Source organism: Oratosquilla oratoria, chromosome 8 (assembly GCF_046742065.1).
Source record: "Oratosquilla oratoria isolate Oo_2021 chromosome 8, ASM4674206v1, whole genome shotgun sequence".
NCBI classification, from domain to species: domain Eukaryota; kingdom Metazoa; phylum Arthropoda; class Malacostraca; order Stomatopoda; family Squillidae; genus Oratosquilla; species Oratosquilla oratoria.
This window is the reverse complement of record NC_134784.1, coordinates 58,965,458-58,989,486: the sequence shown is the minus strand read 5'-3', so window position 1 is coordinate 58,989,486 and position 24,029 is coordinate 58,965,458. Positions and strand designations below refer to the sequence as shown.

Genomic DNA, 24,029 nt, shown 5'->3' with positions numbered 1-24,029 from the left:
ATTTACGACATGTTACACTCCATACTACAACCCACGCCAACACACACAAAGACGTGCATCAGACCCCACTGACAAGAAAGAATTTGGAGGAGGGCATCACTATTTTACAGAGAGAAACAGTCCACACACGCCTTCGTATCCTAGAAGCCTTATACATAAAAGATAAAAACCCTACCATGAACACACAGACTCAAAAGACGTTGAGCTCCGCTTTAGGTTCACGGCCGGTTGGCCAGTGGGCGGCGCTACGCATTCTGCTTGGTTAACCGGATCAGCACTGAAGTGTTTGTGATCTGCGTATTGTGTATATTTAAACATCCCCCACACATTGTACTCATTAACACTGAAGATGCCTAGCTGTTAGGCGAAAGCTCTGCATAAAAATTAAGAAGATGAATCCCATGCCTTTACCTATACCACCAATGCTATTTGGCCAGGTAATTAGAGAACTTTCCCGACACAGCGCGCCAGCATAAGAAAAGTCGATAATATCACAAAAAAAACTCGTGAACGCAGAAGCCGCTGCAAATTTCAATTATGTATATATATATATATATATATATATATATATATGTATATATATATATATATATATATATATATATATATATATATATATATATATTGTTGCGTGGCCGTAACTCCATTTGTTCCTTTGTAAAAGGTGTGTTTTCATTTAACCACCTGTTTCGGTTAGCTGGTAGCCACGCCCTATTTCACGCCTTCCTGAATTACAGATCGTATGAAATAAGACTTTCCATGATCCGTGTGTATTATTTCTTTGTCATTCTTTTACTTTAGTTAGCTAGGATATTATTCATATCATGAATTGTACACTATCATGTTAATGATGTCTGTATGTGTAGCATGCTATTTCACTCGCCCTTCCTGTAATAAAATAAATTATAATAGTATTGCGAGTTGGCAACTGCGGCCACCACGGTGACCGCAGTCATGAAGTACGCCACCTCCCCCCCCCCTCTCTCTCTCTCTCTGGTTCTGAACCCGCAAGTCCATGTGTTCCTTTGTAAAAGATGTGTTTTTCATTTAACCACTTGTTTCTGTTAGCTGGTAGCCACGCCCTATTTCACGCCTTCCTGAAGTACAGATCGTATGAAATAAGACTTTCCATGTTCTATATGTATTATTTCTTTATCATTCTTTTATTTTAGTTAGCTAGGGTATTATTCATATCATAAATTGTACCTTGTTATGTTAATGATGTCTGTATGTGTAGCATGCTATTCCACTCGCCCTGCCTGCAATAAATTAAAGGATAATAGTATTACGAGTTGGCAACTGCGGCCACTACGGTGAGCGCAGTTATGAAGTACGCCACCTTTTTTCCCTCTTTCTGTCTCTGGTTCTGAACCCGTTCTGAGTGGATGCCTTTTTTTCCGTTCTTCTGTAATTATTAGGTCAAGTATGTTAGGTGGACCCTAATGGTAACAGGTGGTCCTGGTAGGCATATAATAAGTTTGTTGTAGTGTTAAGTGAATATGAAACTACGTTAGTGTCACAATAGTTTTGCACCTTGATGCCACTCAGAGTTATCCACCGGTTACCTAAGCTTATGAAATACGAGCTTAAAAGTACTGCACTGAGAATTATGGTTGATATGCCATTTAGTCTCAATCTTGTGTCAATGATTGGATGTAGGATTGCTTCTCCAATTAAGATTGGGCTTTAATGGGAGAGGTAACAAGTGTGGGCCTTACGACCGGGATTGTAGCCGTTACGATTTGTGCATTTATATTGTTAGAACGCCCATGTGGTTGTGGTTCATCGCCGAGAGGTAACAATATCTCTCTCTCTCTCTCTCTCTCTATATATATATATATATATATATATATATATATGTGTGTGTGTGTGTGTGTGTGTGTGTGTGTGTGTGTGTGTGTGTGTGTGTGTGTGTGTGTGTGTGTGTGTGTGTGTGTGTGTGTTTGTGTGTGTGTGTGTGTGTGTGTGTGTGTGTGTGTGTGTGTGTGTGTGTGTGTGTGTGTGTGTGTGTGTGTGTGTGTGTGTGTGTGTGTGTGTGTGTGTGTGTATGTATGTATGTATAAGGTATGCTATACTCTGAAACTCAGTCTAGGGGCCGGAGACCAGCATTTTCTGTACCCATCAAATCCAACTACATGCAAATGTGTCACATTTCCCTGATGTTAACCTCACTCTCAGGATTGTTTCGACAAAAGCCAACCCTCAATGGTAGGAGACAAAGAAGGAGATGGTGCCCACAGGATTCATGGCTGGAGTAAGATGATCGAATCAATCGAGAATTGTTTAGAATGGAAGGCTGCTTGGGAACCTGCTCGTAGAGACCGTGGCGACGGTGTTTGATTGAAGCAACGCGCTCCTTGGTGTATGCTCCTAAATGATGACGATACAGCCGTAGATCCCGAGGAATGATGAAACTGCGCCCTAGGAACACTTCCAATTATGACTGTATAATACAATCCAAGAATGAGTCTTTTCCACACAATGTACAGCAGAATTGTGTGGAAGTAGTGGCAGTCGGAGAGCGAGATGTGCAAACATCTCATTTTTCATCAGCTTTCTGCTTGAGTTGTTCCTCAAGGCTGACAGACCTTTCATCACTGACAGTTTACAGTCACATCGTTTTGCTGTAAGCGCCTCCCAAGAGGTCATGTCACTGGTAAGAGCCTAGAAGTTACGTTTGTAAATGTTTTTTTAATGGAGCTGAGGGCAACCGACAGATCTACGACTAGATGTCAGCTCTCCGTTGAGGAGATCAGGAATGTGAGAGACATGCCCTAGCCTGTACATGCGTCTCTGTTTCAGTAAGGTATACAGTGTAGTGAATGTTGGTTATCTGGAATACTGTGTTGTTGGGGATATTATTTCTCTTAGTGAGCTCCAGGATACTCCTCAAAAAGCGCGTTTGGAACGAATTGAGTCTTTGCTTCTACTTGGATCTCAGGGTCCAAGATTCGCAACTATACAGTGCACAGCTCCTGTAATCTTGGATCTTTGTGCGTTCCGTCAGCTTGTCGTTAGTCCAGACTCTCTTTGATAGTCTGTCAAAAGTGGGTGCAGCCTTTCCAACATGCCTACTGATCTCGTTGTCTTGGGACATATTATTTGAAATTGAAGAGCCCAGGTAGACGAAATCATTGACTGCTTTCAACTCCTCAGCATAGGTAACAGATGACGAGGAGCAGGACAAGTCAGGTATATTCCTACTATTGAGTGATTATATATATATATATATATATATATATATATATATATAGTGAGAGAGAGACAGAGAGAGAGAGAGAGAGAGAGAGAGAACGAGAGACAGTCAGAGCAATGTCCTACGTAAATCTGAATGAACCGTTCGAGGAGGGTTCCTTCCAAGAGTTCATTCACAAGAACCAGAACTCCAATCCAAGACACAGTCAAAGGAATGACAGAAACCAAAGCTGTTCTGGCCATCGAGGAAAAGGGAGCAAGGATTTAAACAAAAATGTTTTGAATTCTGAGATGTATTTCATTTCATCTTAGACATCATAATACGGCGCACCATTGATAGTTACAATTTATTTTTTTTATATATGCCAATACACATTTAGGTAACTTAATTGAATGCACTGTATTTGTAACTTCTTATATATGTATAATCTTTTCAGCCTATCTATATCTTATGATATAATGTAAACACGTCATATTTTCATGGGTTTATCAGTAACGCGAATGTATATATATATTTCTAGCAGAAAGTCAACTCGTTCAACTTTCACTAGGTACAAGTCCAGCCATGAGTGAATGCTTCAACAGCGGGAGGGGGGGGGGGGGCATCAGCTGAATAATATCGTCTGTTGACATCTATAGAAATATATTAGAAGAATCCATATAATTCATGCATTAATTACTCTATCAATGTTGGCAAAGTTTTATAAGTATCCACAGTTTCTGAAGTTGACTTATTTCAACTTTGCAAAGTTAAAATTACATTAGTTCATGGTGTAGCAATCTTGGTGAAATGTGCACATATGAGGGAAAAAACAGGAAACTTTAGAAAAACTACATTTGAATCATGTTCCGCAACTCAGTGGCAGTGTTAATGAAAGTGATCTAACCTAGGTAAAGAAAACAAAGTTATGGTAATACATTTAAACAATTAATGAATACTAGTGCATTACATGGTCTTTAGTTACAAGAAATTAATCTTAATATATGAAAACTCCTGTATAAAAGATGTACCAAATACAAAACAGCAGAAGTTTTAGTCATTGTATCTAATATCACAGAGAACGGATTCTATTCACGAGAGTGCATGAGTTCCATAATATTTGCAGACTCAGAATCCGATAGAAAACCAGTTTTCCTCAGCATTGCCGATTTTCTTGTCTAACCTGTTGACTCACACTTTTCTTTTTGAAAACCTAAGGCGCCCAATTCACAGTCCCCGGGCTCTAGATCTATCTCAGGGTTAAGGGTATATGTGTCAAAATAATTGTTGATTTGAGTTTCACTGACTAGAAACCCGAATTCCTACACCAGTGGTCCTCAGGCCCTCCCAGAGAGATCTCTGGGAGGAAACGTTCGACTGATGTCTCTGTTACATTAGTGTGGGACTATTTCTATGCCACTGGCTTATAGAAGTGGAAGAGAAGCAGTTACCAGTTGTCAGCTCTCTTTGTGTGAAAATGTGAAGGACATACTGTACAGTTAGGAGGTATCTTAGGTCCAGTCTGAAGACCGAAGGTCAGCCCCTTGTGGTTGCACCTCTAGATGAAAGTGAGGATACTTACGGATTTTTAAGATAGCCGGCAGGTAGATCATTCTTTCTAACGTCCATTTCTTTGGACCACTTCGTTTAGGTACCCGTCGTCATTCCAATTATCTGTGCTTACATGAGGCAGAGGAAGATGGAATGCCTTCAGGGTGATCAAAACAGCTGGTGTATGTGTTGTCTAGAGCCAAATCAATTTTGTGCTGGCATCGTTTTAATGCTGGGTGTTGACTCGATTAAAGGCGGACAAGGTTGATTTATGCGTCTTGGATTTATGTCTTGTGGTTCATGGTCTATTATCTAGATGTTTGGTTTGTTTTATAGTGTTTGTGTACAGTATTGGTCTCTATATGTATATACTTTAATAGGGTTGCCTTCTGAGTCACCGGGAATAAGTACTGGTAACATTCTGTGAGACTGTAATTTGGTGGTGTGTTATGAGATGTGATAGGTGCGAGGAATAGAGATCTGTCAGAGAACTAAATACCTTATGTGTAGTTCAATGTACATTATTCTGATTTCCGCGTGCATGTGGCCGTTATTGTTCTAAATATTTTTTCTTAATTACTTCTGCTCCTTCTTTCCTGGTGTTTTTTGTTTTAAGATTGTCATGCATGCTTAATCGAATAAGGTACACATAAACAGCTTGCTTGTTAAATGGTTTGTATTTGTTCTATGTTGGCGTTCTTGATTGTAGGAAACCATGCTATGAATGAGTAATTGAATGGAATACAAACAGTATGTAGACCACAACGCGTTACCCTATTGTCCAAAGTTTGCACTCATGACTGTTTTGAGTGTAATGAATAGCTTACTTACATTTTCTGTGATGTCTTCTGGGTGTATGGAAAATGAAGCAGGGCTGTGAAGTCGGAGTCGGAGTCGGAAGCAATTACGGTCCAACTGGAGTCGGAGTTGGTAAAGATATACCGACTCCGACTCCGACTCCAGTTAAATTTACACTTTATAAGGCCTTCGTTTAGTCTGTAGAGCTATGCAGTGCACACTCCTTATAAGTAGATTATATATAAAAAAAAAACATAATTTTATAAAATGTAATATATCTCATCGTCTTATCTTCGTGGTCATTCCACTAAACCCCCAAAACGCCCTTGTGCAACGCTGGCTTTCAAATCTATACATAGACCGATAAACATCCAAAGTATTACTTGAATAAATTAAACACCTCAATTTTACACCTTCTTTTGACACACAGTCACGGGAGCTGTAAATTCGTTTCTATCACTCCATCAGTTTGGTGGTTTCTCCCACCGCTGTGTTACCAAACAGTAGGATGATTATGATTTCAACTGTAGACTAACGCAATAATACTATCTCTTTTTTCCTTTCCCCTTCTCTTTTCCCCTCTATACTTTTTAACAATGAGTTATTGAAATAGGGATATTTAAAGTTGAAAAAAAAAGTTACACGTTTCAAACATGTTCAGCTGTATCTTGTTTTGTACTATATGTAGTTAAACCAAGAGGTACTTGTGTCAGTAATTTCAGTACATTAAGACAAAAGAAAGTATGAAAACATATGAAGGATAATGATACCCAAAAAGTATGTATGATGTACCGTACTCGTATCAATAAGGTTTATTTTCTCTATATTCACTGTTTCCTTTCAAGAAATTTACCTAAACATCTTTTATATTGTATTCTAATTTTTCTATTTTGTATTTGCAAAACCATATATGTAAAAAAAAAAATCTTCCATTATATATTTTTTTATCATTAGGTTTGTATATCCTTTACAAAGGTTATATTTCAACCTTTGTTATAAAGTACAGTATTTTTGTTTTTGAAATGTACTTATCACTTATTTGCAAAGATATATACTATGACAAATGTCTTACATCATAGAATCTTTTTTTTTTTTTTTTTTTACTGAATTTTCTTCAACAGCCTTTCAAAAATTTTGTCTCCACTTCACTTATAAAGTATTATTGCAGAGGTCAAACATAGGAAAGCAACACTATAACATATATATATATATTCTTTGATATAAACCAATTTCAATGATATAAGTCTACTCAAGATTGGAGCGTATGTGTGTTGCATAGGTTTTATAAAATATGTAGGCCATAATCAGTTAATTACATGAAGAGGAGTCGGAGTCGGAGTCGGAGTCGGAGTCGGAGGTGCCAAAAATAGAGGAGTCGGAGTCGAAGGTTTTGTATTCCGACTCCACAGCCCTGAAATGAAGTGTGAGTATCGTACATGAATCCCAATATGGGATTTTTCTTACACACAGGCGCTGTTCATTTAGAGGAACTGTTGTGTGCCTAGTGGTTATTGGTTATTTGTGAATAAAAAGAACCAATGGTGATTCCTTGGGTAATTCTGACACTCTCATATTGTCAGCCACCGTTCTAATTCTGTGAGGTAGATTTGGATGTTCTTGGCCACGTTTTTGTATCCCTAGTAGTGTCTAAATATTGTTAGAGAGTTTGCATATGGAAACATTTTGATGCTAAGTTCTCAGTCTGGGTTTGGAAGATTGTGCATGAGGAACCTAGATAGTGATAGATAATCCACATTTAATCTATCTTCATATGAAAGCTATATACGCTAATCAGTGACAACTCATTTAGCCACTTGCGTCTCAATACATGTTAGTTTATTATAATCTAACTTAGTATAGGAAAGAGATAATCTATAATTGACTTTGGAGTAATTTTAACTTAGGTTTGTAATCTCAAAATTCCTTTGTATTATCGTTCGTTCTAATCATATAATGAGATTGACTTGATAAGTTTGAGCCAGTTGTCCATAATTACATTTACAATAGAGGTGCTGATGTACCGCACGTCAGATAATGTTCCGTTTTCCTTCAGAAGGCAACCTTCTTGATCCAGGCGAGATCAGAGGGATGGTGGGCGGAGGCGTAAACCCCGGGAAAATCCGGATTGCTGCAACCGTAACCCAAAGACACGATTCCAACCAGGACGTACTTCTCATCTTCCCGGATCACAACCGGACCTCCTGAGTCACCCTGGACATACACAGAGAAAGAGGAATGGTACCATTAACAGGTCATGCCATTAAGGAAAAAAGAGACATATCCTCCAAGGAGATAGTGGTCGTTCATATTGAAGAGTAATACTCCATTTACACACACAAAAAGGAAGTCATTGTACTGTGATGATTAATTAATGTAAAATCTAAATCGCACCAAAAATAAGAAATTTAAGTAGTAAAGGCGTGGGGCTTCTTATTTCTCATTAGTGCTCACTTCTAAAAATGTGGTGTAAGTGATATTTAATGTAGCCTTCGTCTCTTATTCCGTTTCTTTCTCTTTCCCTCTCTCTTTTTCCCTCTCTTTCTCTATTTCCCTCTCCCCCTCTCCCTGTGTCTCCCTTCCCCTCTCTTTCTTTCTGTATTGGGTACTGGTTTCATGTTTTATATGGTCAATATCTTAGGAAATATAGTGACATCCCTATGAACCAAATCACCCAGCATTCTTGTACGAGTGGAAACTGATCTAAAATAAAGAAATATATATATATATATATATATATATATATACAAACACATATTTATATATATATATATATATATATACACACACACACACACACACACACATACATATATATATATATATATATATATATATATATATATATATATATATATATACATATATATATATATATATATACATATAATGTGACCGGATTTTTTGAGTGAAAAAGCGGGACATTATGTACTAGTTTATATATATATATATATATATATACATATACATACATATACATATATATATACTTATATATATATATATATTCAACCTCATAAAGATACTATAATCAATTAGAATGTTTTTTCTTACCTTTACAAAGCATACTTTTCACTGGATGAAATCTTCTTTAATAATTCTGGAGTTGATTTCACCACACTATAAAACTCCATACATGTATGCTTAGGATTTAGCTTTGTCGTCAGTAATGCTCGAAGAGTTGGAACTTTCAGCTGCTTTTTCTCAGATGTCTAAATTCTATTCATGAGTGAGAACGCGCGTTCAGTACAAGCATTTGTTCCAGGAAGGCAGAGCATAAACTGAGCTAATTCTGACGTGTTGGTGACTAACATCTCTGTCTTTGAAATGAGCGAAAATTTGTACCCACCGCTGAATCTGTTGGTAGGTTTGACTCATTACACTCAGCTACTTTTACAGTGATGTACCTGGCAGCACAAGTAAACTCAGAAAATAAGCTTGAGCCAAATTTTATGTCAAACATTTGTCTTTCAGCTGCAAAATCCATTGTTTTCGCAACGTCTGACCAGGTTGGAACTTGTTTTAGTGAAACGCAGTGCATACAATCAAGATTAGGTATGTTAGCTGACCACTGATCCAAGTACTTCACACACACGTGTCATAAAACTCTACTATTACTTTTCTTATAGCTGAAGGATCAGCTAGCCCCTCATGTTCTAATTTCCATACTAGTCTTCTTACTGAGTGTGGCATGAACACATTATCTACTTTTGACTGCAGAGTTTCCTTCAAGTTAGATACAGCACTCAACACTTCCACAACAGAAATGCTATGTCCTTCAATCTTAAAAATCACTTGTTGAAACGCAGCTGCCTGAGAATGAACAAAACTGAGCCATATTTCTGCTTGTGGACTCTCAAAGAATTTTTTCAGCAACACTGGGCTTTGAGTTTGGAAGTATGACTTTAAACCTGGAAACAACTTTAATATTCTTTCCACTGCAGGCATTAATGCCAGCCATCTCGTTTTGCTATACCCCAGTAACTGCTTGTATTCTATCTCCACAAAGTCACAAAACTCTTTCAGCTCCTCTACTCTAACAGTGTAGATGTAGAATTATGAGTATATTTTTACAACAACTGCCTCTATGTCAGCTGGGAGACAGTCATTAGCAGCCAGCACAGCATTATGGACAATGTGTGCAAAACATCCAATTCCAATAAGTACTCTGCCAATGTAGTCATTCAGTTTCCTGAAGATATTATTCACTCCTTTTCTTGCTGCACCCCCAAAATTACAGTTAGTGTTATCACCACAAAGACCAACTAATTTTCCATTCAACTCATGTTTCTCAATGGTTTCTTTTAAATGCTCCACAACGATGTCCGATGTTTCTCCTGGTTGAGATTTTAGGTCGAGTTTCACTTGAGCACCTTCATATGGATGAAAGAAGCGAACCTTAACAGGGAATAGCTTTTTGTTGCCATGGTTGCTTGCATCAGTTAACAGTGTAATGCAGTGGGCATCCTTCATTTGACTCTCAAGTTCTTTCTCAGAATAAGGTGCAAATACATTTGCAACAATTGCCTCACACTTCGTTCTAGCACACGAAAATTTTGGTTCAAAGCATGCTTTGAAAATTTTTGTTGCACAGTCAGTAGATCTAAAGCTATGATTTTCTTTGATTGTGTGGTAAGCCCACAAACCTTCAGTAGCAGCCACTTCTAGATCCTTGATCCTTTGATAGTTCAAAGAGCTCTCTAGAAGGAGTGACAGCCAGGACGAGATGTGGGGAAAAAACGCATACCCTGTGCTGGATGTGATAAAGTATACATCGGCGAGACCTCCCGTGACCTGAAGACCCGGATCCGGGAGCATCGCTACGATTCCCGGAACAACATCACCACCAACGCCTGTGTTATCCACCGGAACACCAACGACCACCTGATGGATTGGGCTAACGCAGAGCTTCATTTTAGTGAACCAGACAGGGTGAGGAGGAAATGCCTCGAAACGGCCGCCATTCAAAGCTTCAAAACCATTGAGCAGAACAGAGGCATGTTTAACATCGCCCCTCCTATCATCCATCTATTACCCGCATTATACAAATGTATGAAATGTCCCCCTTAGTCCACTTCAACAAACTGTCCGAAATGTCCTCCTTTATCTCCACCAAGTCCCACCCGTCCCCCTTCTCATACCCCCGCCCCTCCACCTACCACCCACCCACCCCTGATAACCTCTCCCAGTTCTTTACCCGTTGGCCTATATATACTCAGAGTGTTTGCCATGTCTGTACTTGAAAAAGCTGTAACAAGCGAAACGTCGTACCAATAAAGGTTTCGATCTCACACGGTGTTTATTCTCACAGTCTTGTCGGCTTTTGCCATTGTGTTTCAATCAGTAACAACTTTACTGGAGGATGCACTGATATCAACTGACTTGTGCCTCTTGGTGTCAAGATGTTTGACTATATCACTGACACCTCCATGTGCAATGCTAAGGTCACTTTTACATTTTTCACATCGCATATCACTTCCACATCGCACATCACTTTACCACCTCTACTGCTTCACCTCTTCGGCATTTTTTTTTTTTCAAGCATAGAAGCACTGGTTATTGCTGACAAAATACAACTTCCCTCTCTCTCTTTCTCTCTCTATCTATCTATCTCCTTATGAGACTAATTTTGAGCATAAACTCACCTGGCAGGCGTCCTGGCCTTCACCATCTGTGTCTCCAATGCAGAGGAGGTCTGAAGTGATTCCCCTTGGGTATCTGGAACTGTAGTCGTGGAGCGTCGAGAAGCCCTTGACACATTCTTCGCGATTCAACATATGAACGCTTGCTTCCTGAAGAATGTTGCTACGGTTGCCACCTGGTGACATGGAAGATAGGTTTCAACGAACATGTAAATGTATTATATCCGATCTAGTAAAGATACAAGAACTTTGATTAATTTATCACTCTTTTTTCTCAATGTAAGTCCTGTTGATAGAATCTTCTTCTGGTTATGCAAAGCAAATTTTAGATAGGTCAGGTTTGGTTAGGCTAGGTTAGGTAATTTTGGATTGGATTCACATAAACGGTCTTGGTGGTAAAGTCTCATGTGAGAACACAAATAATAAGATATTCACTATCCCTCGTTAACTCACGAGAAATAAAAGTCATGATTAGTGTAAAACAAAAATTATATTCCTGGAATAATAAAATATCCTAGGAACGGGGGAGGATTGACAAGCATTTTTTCTCAAGAACTGCAATGACAAGCAAGTAAATTATATATTTCTTCGACCCATCAAAAGATATCGTCTCTAGTTAAAAACTAGACTAACCCATCTTTATTTCGAACACTACCCGCCATTCTATTAAAGTACAAGACTAAAATTGAACGGCTGGAATATCTCACTTGCCGAAGATCTTACACTTTAACAGAAATCAATGATTGTCTAGTCAAAAGCCATTCAAGAAAACAATATATATGCCCTTCAGGTAAAATTTATTTCCAGGTTGATGGTGTCGCAATGGGCAGTCCATTGGGAGTACTATTTGCCCAAGCTTACATGTGTCATGTTGAAAACTCCGTCCTAAGTTCCATCAACCCTTCACCAAAAATGTATTTAAGATACGTAGACGACATCTTTGTTGACGTAGACGGAGACGAACAGCTTGAAAACCTCAAGAGGGCTTTGGAAGAGAACTCATGCCTACGATTCACTATTGAAAAGAGTGTAGAGAACAAAATTCCCTTTTTAGACGTGTGGGTAGATGGATCAGATGGCACCTTCACCACCGATGTTTACAGAAAACCTAGTGACTCAGGAAGGTGTTTAAACGGGATGAGTGAATGTCCCTCTAAGTATAAGAAAAGTGTGGTACGGGCTTACGTTGCAAGGGCCTTCAAAATTTGTTCAAGTTGGTCTCTTCTTCACCAAGAATTAAACAGGATAAAACAAATCTTAACTAACAATGGCTTCCCGTTAAAAGATATTGACAACGAAATAAAAACTAAAATGGATTTAGTCAACACCACTGCTTTAGATGAAAGTAGTAAATTCAATAACATTAACCTTTACTACCAGAACACAATGTCTTCAGGCTATAAAAAAGATGAAAATGTCCTGAAAGAAATAATAAAAAAGAATTGTACACCTACAAAAGAAGGAGATAAGCTTAATTTGATAATTTATTACAGGAACCCCAGAACATCATCTCTTATCATGAAGAATAATTTGGCAGCACAAAAGGACAAATTAAAACAGAGTAATGTCGTGTACAAGTATACTTGTAATTTCAACAAAGACGGTGCGCTTTTGTACAGACGAGTATATCGGGTACACAACACAAACACTTTCACAGAGACTCACGTATCACATGCAGAACGGGGCAATAAAATCACACATGACGAAATCCCACAAGAACAACATATCAAGAGAACACCTTAACACGAACACAATAATAATCGCCAGGAATGGTAATACAACAAAATTAAAATGCATGGGAGGCAGTGATGATAAGAAACTATATGCCACTTATTAATATACAACAAAACATGTGCGGGACCCTAGAGTTGTATGGGTCACGAGTAGTGGGCTGGAAAGGATGAATTGTCACAGTCCTAGATCTCTCCTAATGTACCTATCTTTGTTTTATATAAGTATGTATTTATTTCTGAATAAATTACCAGAAGATGCCTAATGCATAGGCGAAACGTCGTATAATGTTAGTTTTCCTACCCAATCATGGACTCGTTTGGAAATATTGTATACCTTCTCCCTCCTTTAGAGAGAAAAGTTATTAGAAGAGTAGAAAGTCTCAATAAGAAGATAACTAACGCCCAGTTTGCTGTGTTATTTAATAAGAAATGTATTGAAGAGAACCTGCTCCCTAAATTCACACACACACATATATATATATATATATATATATATGTATATATGTATATATATATATAGATATATAGATATATATATATATATATATTTTTTTTTTTTTTTTTTTTTTTTTTTTTTTTCCATGGGTATTTGTCTTTTCATTTTGACTATTCAACCGACTACATTTATCTGTGTGTGACTCCCTTCGATAGCAAAGGGATGAATAGAATTTGCATACTTTGTTGACCGGACATGAAATGACGGCTAACTTCCTTAAGGTGAATATAGGAGACAAGATATACAGTTTTCAAAAGATTGTTCTCTGTCTATCTATATAGCAAGGACCTCTTCCCCTTTATAAGGTGAGGTAGCGACCCATTCCACTATCACCCACCACACAAAATTTCTTCCTATCTTAGCTCCGCGTGAATGAAGGGTTATCCATCTCTCCTGTCCATTGCCCGGGTCGGAAACAACGCAGAAAGACACACTGCATCGCAGCAGGGCCGCTTCCTTTACTTGACGTTCCTCCCTCCTCGTCCCCTCAAGTGGAAAATACAAAAGACGAGGTAAAACCCTTTTTGGTTGTGTCAAAATATCATCCATGCACAGCCATTCTCCATTCACACCTATCCCCTGCTTTCTTCCTTTCCTGCTCAACAGAAAATTCCCTCTTGCTCAAAGCCCCTTTCACCCTATCCATCAATCCGTCTCATCCTCGCTCGTCCCCTCAATCAAACTCACACCACCTCTGCTTCCTACATTATTTTTTCTAATTTTTCTTCATTCTTTCTTTCTATGTTCCCAAACCATCCTAATAATCTTTCACCCCCCACCCCCACCCCACCCCGTCTGCCAGCTCCCTTTCCACCCCCGCTCTCCTCGGCACCTCATTTCTCACTCTATCCAACCTTGTAACCCCTACCATACTTCTTCAGAAATTTCTACCTCAAACACATTTAAACTTATCCTTTATGCCTCTCTTAAATTCCAACTGTCTGTCCCATACTGTCGTAGATACAATCACCCTTTAATATATAATCTTCTCTTTGCACCTATTCCCAAATGCCTATTTTTCCAAACACTTTTCAAATATCCAAGACATTTACTTGCTTTTCCACTCTACAGTTTATATCCACTCCCACTCCTCCCAGAAACTTAAAACTATCCATTTCCTTCAGGCTCTTTCCTATACGGCTTACTACTAACTCGCCGCCGCCCTCTCCCCGTGTATACCTCAACACCTTATTTTTACTTACATTTACTTTCAACTTCTCCCTATCGGCTACCTTCCCAAACTCCGGTACTGACTCAGATCCTCCTCTGACCCTGCCACAAGCACAGTGTTGCCTGCAAACAACAACTGGCTCACCTCCCACTTCCTTCTATTACCTATACCATTTTCAATCTCCTGCCCATTATCCCCACGTTTACCTCCCGTATCAACCTATTCATGTATATATTGAACAATCATGGCGACATGACACAACACTGACACAGCCCCACCTTTACACCAAACCATCCGTTCTCAACATTCCCAATCCTAACATAAATTCTGCTGCTCTGGTAAAAAAAATTGACTGCCCTTAACAGCTTTCCTCCTATCCCATATATCTGCAATATCTCCCACAGTACCTTTCTGGCTACCTTTTCACAAGCCTTCTCCAAGTTTATAAAGGCCCAAAATAACATGCTTACCATTGTGTCATAAACTTCTCGCAAATCTGCCTCGCCACAAAAATTAGATCCACGTATATTTTACGTTTCCTAAACCCATGCTGCTCCTCACCAATTCTTCCCTCTGTTCTTCTCTTGATCCTCTCAATTAGAACCCTACCCTAAGGGTTTCAACAAATTGATTTCTCTAAAACTACGACATACACATTTGTCTTTTTTTTTTTTTTTTTTTGTAAAGCGGGACTACACAGACACTTCTCTAGTTCCCCTGCAATTTCAACTCCCTTAAACACACATTAAACAGCCTCAATAACCAATCCACCCATCCGAACCAGCTCTCCTCATTTTCAAAATTCCTCGTACCTCATATTTTCCTATATTCCTCTAATTTTCCTTTCCAATCACAGTTATTTTGATAGCTCTTACCACTGCCACAAGTAAAACCTCCTTGATATTATCCATATTCAACAACTCTGTAAAATATTCTACCATTTTTCCTTACCATATTAAATTCCATTAACATCTATCCATCTGCACTCTTTACCTGACTCACCCCTCACTTCCTCCCAAAACATCTTTTTATTCTGTTCAAAATGTCCTGTGATACTTCTACCCCATTTTGCATCTACTCTCCTCTTTGCCTCATTTATTTTACGTTTTGCTTCTCCTCTCTTTTTCTTGAACCTATCATGTGATTCCTGAGTCCTACTTTGCAACCAATCCGCAAAGGTTTGCTTTTTCTCTTATATTACCATCTTCACCTTATCATTCCATCACTCAATACCCTTCCTTCTATTCCCTCCTACCCTTTTCGTTCTACATACCGTATTTGTATACCTTCTTCAAACAGACTTATTCTTCTCTCTGCTCTATCCTTCACCACCTCCCACGCTTCTCTCAGCTTCTCCTGGTATTCTTTTTATTTTCCCTTCTCATTTAAATTGTTTACTCTAAGTACCTCTCTACCTTCCACCCTTTTCCTCTTTCCCTTGTACCAATAAATGATCTGACACTCACCAACTCTGAGAGCATGATCATCCAGAACACTTTCTATTTTTCTTTTGGATACTACTACATAGCTAATTAATGTCTTATTAACCACTTTTCCATCCACCACCTCTTGTATACTTACTCTTGGCTCTCTTCGTAAACACTGTGTTTGCTATCATTAACTCTATTTCTAAACATATTTCCACCATCAACTCTCCATTATGGCTTTTACCTGGCACTCTAAACCTCCTTATTACTCCATATATTAGTTCATTCCCTACTCTAGCATTGAGATCTTCCAAATTCTCTAAGCACTTGTTTAAATATATTCAAAAAGCCTCCCTCTCCTCTTAAATTCTCACATTAGCAGGCCCATATGCACTTACATAAACCTACATCTCCCATCCTAGTTTCACCTTTACCCCCCATTAAGCTTGAAGACCTCCACTTCACCACACTCGTTTTTATCTCATCACTTACCAGCAGAGCTACTCCTTCTCTCCTTCGCCCCCTCCTCATTCCCATTACTCTCCCCACCTCAATCCCAAACTCAAAATCGCCTTCCCTTTCAACTTAGCTCCACTTAACTCTAACATATCCATCTACTTTCTCACAAACATACTACCTATCTCTTCCCTTTTACTCTCATCTGTACGACAACAACGCATATTTAAGGACCCAAATTTTAGTATTCTGGTCGGATATTTCCTTCCAGACCATCTTATTCTTTGACTTCTCGTACGATAAGTATTCAGAGAGCAGGATACCTAGCCCCATCACTCCGTTCCACTTTGTTGCCTTTCACGACTTGAATGGGGATCGCAGTGGCAGGATTCTCCCCTTTCTCCACCACAGTTGTGAAACATATAAACTGCCTGATCATATGTTCACTCTACCACATGTGTAAAAAATCATGGAATTTTAAGAAAAAATTATAAATTATCCTGCCCTGATCTAGAAGGAATTACATAATAGGAAAGTCTAGAAAAGCTCGATATCAATATTACTCTGAAATACGGAAAATATCAGTACTGTTGTCAATATTTTCTATTGCAGAACTTGAGTACAAGGTAATGAATCCAGAGAAAGGAAGGGACTGGGGTTGAAGAAAACATTGATCACATTCTTGCGCCATAGGAATGATATTGCTCATATTCACACAGAAATAAAAAGGGGAAGATTGAGATGTTACCACTAACATAAATAAATAAATAAATGAATAAATCCTAAAAGAAATTATGACATACGTATAGAAACCAACACGAAAGCTGAGACTGGACATGCTGCCAACGTGAACGGAAAAAGTCACAATAGCGAAAATCACAGTTTTGCACGGGTTAGATTCATCATCATCATCAATTGGGGCATACACCAGGGAGCGTCAGATTACGATAGGTTAAATCTTTTCCTCCTGTACCATTTTTTCCTAGAGTCTCTGCTAGGTACTCATTTGACTATCTGATGAAAAAAAAAATTCTCTTGAGGTGTAGGCAATTACGAATTAGAGGCGATACTCACCGAAAGAAGTTCTCCCCCATCCTGTTAGTGTTACGGTGCTTCCAATAGAAGGAACCTCCTGTTCTCCCCATGGTAGACATACAGGGCGTATCTCATTCTAAAAAGTAGTATTAATCAATGAGAGTTATAGAATGAATAAATCGACATATTTTAGTACCAGACCGGCATTTTCTACATCCAACATTAGAACGCTGTAAAGGTACACGATCGCCACCGATGGGTGGAGCGTGAATGGAAAAAATGACAAGAAAATAATGTATATATATATATATATATATATATATTTTTATATATATATAATATATATTTATACTATGTATATATAAATATATATGTATGTATATAATATACATATATACATATATATATATATATGTATATTTGTATGTGTATATATATTGTATATATATATGTATATACATATGTATATATACATATATATATATATATATATATATAGATATATATATATAGACATGACAGAATTGAATAGACACTAAGAAAAATTCATTTCTGCTCTTATTTAATGCTTAATATTATTCAAATTTACAATATATGTTATATTTACTTAGATTTATGTTTCAGATTAATTACAAGATTAATCAAGCATGCCACGAACCAAAGAAGCAGTAGACCTATTTGAATTTCAGCGAAGTCGTATTGTGGGTCAACATGAAGGTGGACTTAGTCAACGCAAAATATCTGAAAAATCTGTCTATACCCCTTTCTACTGTTAATAGAGTGATTGTACAATCCACCAGAGAGGGCAAGAAGGGCACAAAACCTCATTCAGGTCGTCCCAGGCCCTCAGAAAGAACCTTGCGTCTTGTCAAAAGAAATCTCGAAGAGGATCCACGTTGCAAGGCCTCTGACATAGCAGCACAAGCTGATGTCTGTCCCGGAACAGCTGTCAGGTATCTCCATAACCTGGGTTACCATGGCAGAGCTGCAAGAAGGAAACCATTCCTTCGTTCAGCCAATACCAAGCGCAGAAAGGATTGGGCTGTTGAGATGGTGGAGAGACCTGCGGCCTTTTGGAGCACTGTCATTTTCTCTGATGAATCACGATTCGCATTGTTTTCTGACAGTAGAAGAGTGTGAGTCTGGAGACTCTTTAGCCAAGAGTTTGACCCCAAAAGACTGCAGCCAACAGTGAAATATGGGGCATTTCAATAATGGTGTGCGGTGCAATTTGGAGTGATGGTCGATCAGAGCTTGTGAAGTGTCAAGGAAACATCAGTTCAAGCAAATATGTTTCCATATTAAAGGAAGGACTCATTCCAATATTCTTCAGTGGTAGAATGAGTAAAAATGCCCTCCTATTTATCTAAGATAGAGCTCCTTGTCACACTGCTCAAGCAATACAAAATTGGTTGAGCCAAAATGGGATCAGGAAACTTCCATGGCCAAGTCAGTCCCCGGATATGAACCCTATTGAACACCTCTGTGGCATATTAGACCGACAACTTCGCAAAAAGAACAGGGAGATATCTACAAAGCCCGAACTCTTAGGATTACTACGGGAAACATGGTAAGAAATCCCTCAAGATGATATTCGTGAACTAATCACTAGCATGCCTAGAAGTTTCCTTCCGTTGAAAAAGCAGAGGATGTCAACCAAGTATTAGTTATTCGCATTGTGACCATTTAGAAACACTTTAATTGTATCAATTGCTTGTTTGATAGATTAAACGATTTCCCTTGGTGTCTATTCAATTCTGTCATGTCTGTGTATATGTATATACACATGGACCGCCACGAATACAGAGCTTAAGAGAATCTCCCAGGTTCTCAGCAACAACAGTTATCCCATGCAAGAAATAGCGTTATACGGCATTGACTGGACACCTTTATGCACCAACTAGAACAACAACCAGTTACATAAAGCATAAAACTCTCCTATAGTGGTACTAGGTCTTCAGCCTACAAGGATGATGAGAAAGCCCTCAAAAATAAAATTTATAAGAATGTCACACCCACCAACCCGGCTTCAAAAATCGACCTCGCCATTTACTGTAAGACAAGAAGGACATCTAACTTATTCGTAAAGAACAGCTACCTCCCTAAGACAGGTGAAATGCAAGAGGTGAACGTCGTGTACCAACACACATGTTCCAGTGGTGACTGCATTCGCCTAAATTTTCGGTACATTGGCGACACCACTACAACACTATCAACGAGGATGCACATCTGCAGGACGGCGGCATAAAAAGACACTACCTGTACGAGCATGGACTCACACTTAAGAGGCACCATATGGAAGGCACCACCACCACCACCACCACCATTGAAAGAAACAACGACACCAGAAAACTAAAGATGACAGAAGCGGTGCTAATTTACAATAAAAAAAAAAAACGCTATCAATATCCAGTAGTAGCCTGAAACGTCGTTACCAACCAGAAGACAGAGAATGCATCCCGCACGCTGATTGGCCGGCGGACGTTTCAGCTCTCCGCTCTCCGCCGATATATACCATCATACGACCAAACCGAGTCATTCTGACATTCCAAATACCGAAAGGTTGCCACGTTCACCGCTTCTATGCGCACTAACAGACTACGCATTGCACTACAGAACAGATTTACAGATCTATTACAAGCACCCCTAGAGGCCCGTGTCGCCATCCTACGAGACATGCACTGGCTACAGAGTAGCCTGAGGAAGTCCCTCTACATCGATTCACATCGTGAGGAGGAGCAACTGATGGCCTCGCTCTCCGGAGCCTGTGAGACGGACCCTTCCAAGTTCTGGAGGACCCTCAAACGTCAGCTGGAGGAGTGCTCTGTGCCTCCACCCAAGGTCATCAACCATCTTAACCACTCTGCACACTCCCCCCAACACCAAGCTGACCTCCTGGCGTCAGCATGGAGTGAGGTCTTTAAACCCCATCCTGTGCAAGGACCACATTGCTTTAGCACCTTGCACAGTGTTAACTCCTTCATGAACAGATATAGTGACCTCATTCCCGACGAGACTGTTGATCTCTCTCAGTTAGATGAAGATGATCCCCTCATCTGCCCCATCGTTATGGAGGAGGTAAAGGGGGTTATCTCGGCTTTAAAACTAAAATCCCCTGGCCCCTCAGGCATCGATGCACACATACTCAAACGAATGCCAGACAACATAATCTCACACATGACGACACTATACAATAGCTCACTAGCCTCTGGGTACTTCCCACAACTGTTCAAGGCCTCCCACACCATCCTCATTCCTAAACCCCAGAAACCCGCCTCCGCCCCCTTTTCATACCGGCCGATCTCCCTTCTGGAGTACTTTGGTAAGGTGTTTGAGCACGTCCTATGCCGCCGCCTGACCGTGTACCTAGAAACGGAGAATGTGCTGAGGGATTGCCAATTTGGTTTTCGGCCGGGGCGCGGTGCAGAAGACGTAATATCCATGGTCACTCAATGGGTTCAAAGACCGCCAGACGGTCGCCCTGGTAAGGCCATTTTGGTTTGTATGGATGTGGAGAAGGCATTCGATACTGTCTGGCATGAAGGCCTTAAATACAAATTGTACCACAATTTCGACTTTGCCCTGCCGTTCACAAGGTTGCTCTGCAATTACCTGTACGACAGGACAATAAGAATAAAGTGGCGGGGCTGTCTGTCCCAACCTTTTGTGCCGAAGGCTGGAGTACCGCTCTGTACAATCTATATACGAATGACCTGCCAGAGCTAGCTTATCCACGCAACCAGGCTCTAACTCTTTCAGATGCGGACGACACTAACCACATCAGCAGACACAAAACGCTGCAGGGAGCGTTACACGTAATGCAAAACATCCTTGACGGGGCACACGCGTGGGAGCAACAGTGGCGCATTAAGAACAACGCGTCGAAATGCAATACTGTATACTTCTGCTGCAAGCGAACCAACAGAACAATCACAAACACTCCTCTTAAAATAAACAATACAAACATCCCAGTGAAGGACCATACCTGTGTGCTGGATAGCACACTTGATAGTGGCCTTACCTGGACCCCACACTTCCGCAAGCAGGGAGCGAAGGCGAGGGCTGTGCTGGGAAAGCTAAGACGCTTCAAAACTGCAACACTGACCACCAAACGTCGATTGTACCTAGCCCTCGTCAGACCGATTCTGTGCCAGTCCCCGGGACTAAGCCAGCTGACATGTCCCACTAATAACTACGAGCATCAGAAGGTTCAGAATGCCGCTGTCAAGTTTATCACGGGTTCGCGATGGAGCGACTTCAGAACCACTGAGTCTCTACACCGAATTTCCAACATCCGTCCACTCAACCAACACAAACACAAACTTCACTCAAGACACCTAGAAAAACTGCACGACAAACACAAACACCTGATACAACACATTACACCTAGACCACACCGTACAGACTATCTGTCAGCTGCGCCCGTCCCACGTGCGGTGTACACGATAAGACGTGTATAACCGTACCTATTAATAATACACCCCTTCACCAGCTTTGACTGGTGATAGCAATAATGATGAAATAATAATAGTAATAATATTGCATGTAGCCCAATAATTGACAGGCTACAAGCACACACAACCCAACCTGGGGAAATGCAGGAGAGCTCATGCCTTACCTGGGGCTAATCAGGAACGCGCTCTACACGCGGGAAGTGAACTCTACTCACTTCCCGTAAGATACACACACACACACCTCTCACGAACATAGCCACGACCCACGCACAAACATCTACACTTACTTTTTCTTCGACTAAAATTCGCTTCCTTTCGAACTTTCTCTTATACTACATCTTCTCATTTCAGTTTACCTCCCACTAAAGATTTTTCCGTTTTTCCACCTTTCTCTCCTACTACGCCTCCTACCATTTTCTGAACTTTTGGTGATTGTAATCTGTTTTTAATCCCAACTGCCCCAAATCGCTCGCTAATTCGCCCGGTGGCAATAGCCCTCTTTTATACACTACTATCTTTTCATTTTCTTACAGACATTCTTCCCCTCCCACAAAAACCGATCCCGCGCAAGCGGGTGGTCTTTCCTAGGAATTCAGAATTCAGATTCTTTGTCAACAATTTGACCAGTCAACACCTCCTGAAGATGGCCAGTTAAGGCCGAAAGACGTCTAGAGGAAAACACCATGGACTTCAGTACTCTACTCAGAAATCTGCATCCAGACGACCGCACATTGGTGCGTAACATAGCAAAGAAATTCTATAAACGGAATAATGCTATCACAGCTGTTGACTTTAACAACGCATGCATTATTAATGGCCTACTTCCAATATATATATATACATACATATATATATATATATGTATATATATATATATGTATATATATATATGTATATATATATGTATATATATATATATGTATATATATATATATATATATATATATATATATATATATGTATGTATTCTAGCCAAATTACCCGCGCATTGTTGCGAGTTCGTGAATAATCCTTAACCTAATCATACCCCACCTAACTTTAACCCTTAACCCTAAATGTATATGTATTATATATATATATATATTATATTATATATATATATATATATTAATGAAATATAGTTATCCATGTATCTGGAGTGATAGGGTATCAGAATATATATGGTTATGGGGGTCTATCTACAAAACCCTAGGAGTTCGGGAACAAACAAATAAACAGACAGACAGACAGACAAATGATAGTTGTCCAAGTATATTAAAGGTTATAGGGGTCTATCAGAAAAAACCTAGGAGGAGTTCGTGAATAATCTATAACCTAACCATACCCCACCTAACTTTAAGCCTTAACCGTAACCAATTTTTTAATTAAATATAGTTATCCAAGTACCTGGAGTGATAGATTATCAGAATATATATGGTTTTGGGGGTCTAGCTCCAAAACTCTAGGAGTTCGTGAACAAACAAACAGACAGACAAATGAAAGATAGTTATCCAAGTACCTTTGATTATAAGGTTTTAGAACATATATGGTTATAGGGGTCTATCTGAAAAAAAACTAGGAGTAGTTCGAGAATAATCACTCACTTAACCATACCCCACCTGAATTTAACCCTTAACCCTTACCAAAATATTTTTCTAATGAAATATAGTTATCCAAATACCTGGAAGGATATGGTATCAGAATATATATGGTTATGGGGGTGTATCTCTAAAACCCCAGGAGGAGCTCGTGAACAAACAAACAGACAGACAGACAGAGGCTACTACTTTATTATAGTAGATATATATATATATATATATATATGTGTGTGCGTGTGTGTCTGTGTGTGTGTGTGTGTGTGTGTGTGTGTGTGTGTGTGTGTGTGTGTGTGTGTGTGTGTGTGTGTGTGTGTGTGTGTGTGTGTGTGTGTGCGTGCGTGTGTGTGTGTGTGTGTGTGTGTGTGTGTGTGTGTGTGTGTGTGTGTGTGTGTGTGTGTGTGTGTGTGTGTGTGTGTGTGTGTGTGTGTGTGTGTGTGTGTGTGTGTGTGTGTGTGTGTGTGGGTGGGTGTGGGTGTGGGTGTGGGTGTGGGTGTGTGGGTGTGGGTGTATTAATAGC

General features: G+C 39.5%; 1 protein-coding gene across 3 annotated transcripts in view; it reads right to left on the bottom strand.

Moving 5' to 3' along the window:
* Positions 1-4,101: 4,101 nt before the first annotated feature.
* LOC143027762 (venom protease-like) overlaps positions 4,102-24,029 on the bottom strand; it is a 72,714-nt gene continuing 52,786 nt past the window's right edge. For 2 of the 3 annotated variants that reach the window (XM_076189286.1, XM_076189287.1), the window contains 3 exons: positions 17,521-17,617; positions 11,167-11,339; positions 7,403-7,735 (listed from right to left, as the gene is read on the bottom strand). In XM_076189286.1, coding sequence (XP_076045401.1) covers positions 7,574-7,735; positions 11,167-11,339; positions 17,521-17,617 — 432 coding nt within the window. In that variant the 3' untranslated portion in view covers positions 7,403-7,573. Of the gene's footprint in view, positions 6,936-7,402; positions 7,736-11,166; positions 11,340-17,520; positions 17,618-24,029 lie in introns of those variants that run through there. The other variant, XR_012966643.1, reaches the window with a different exon arrangement.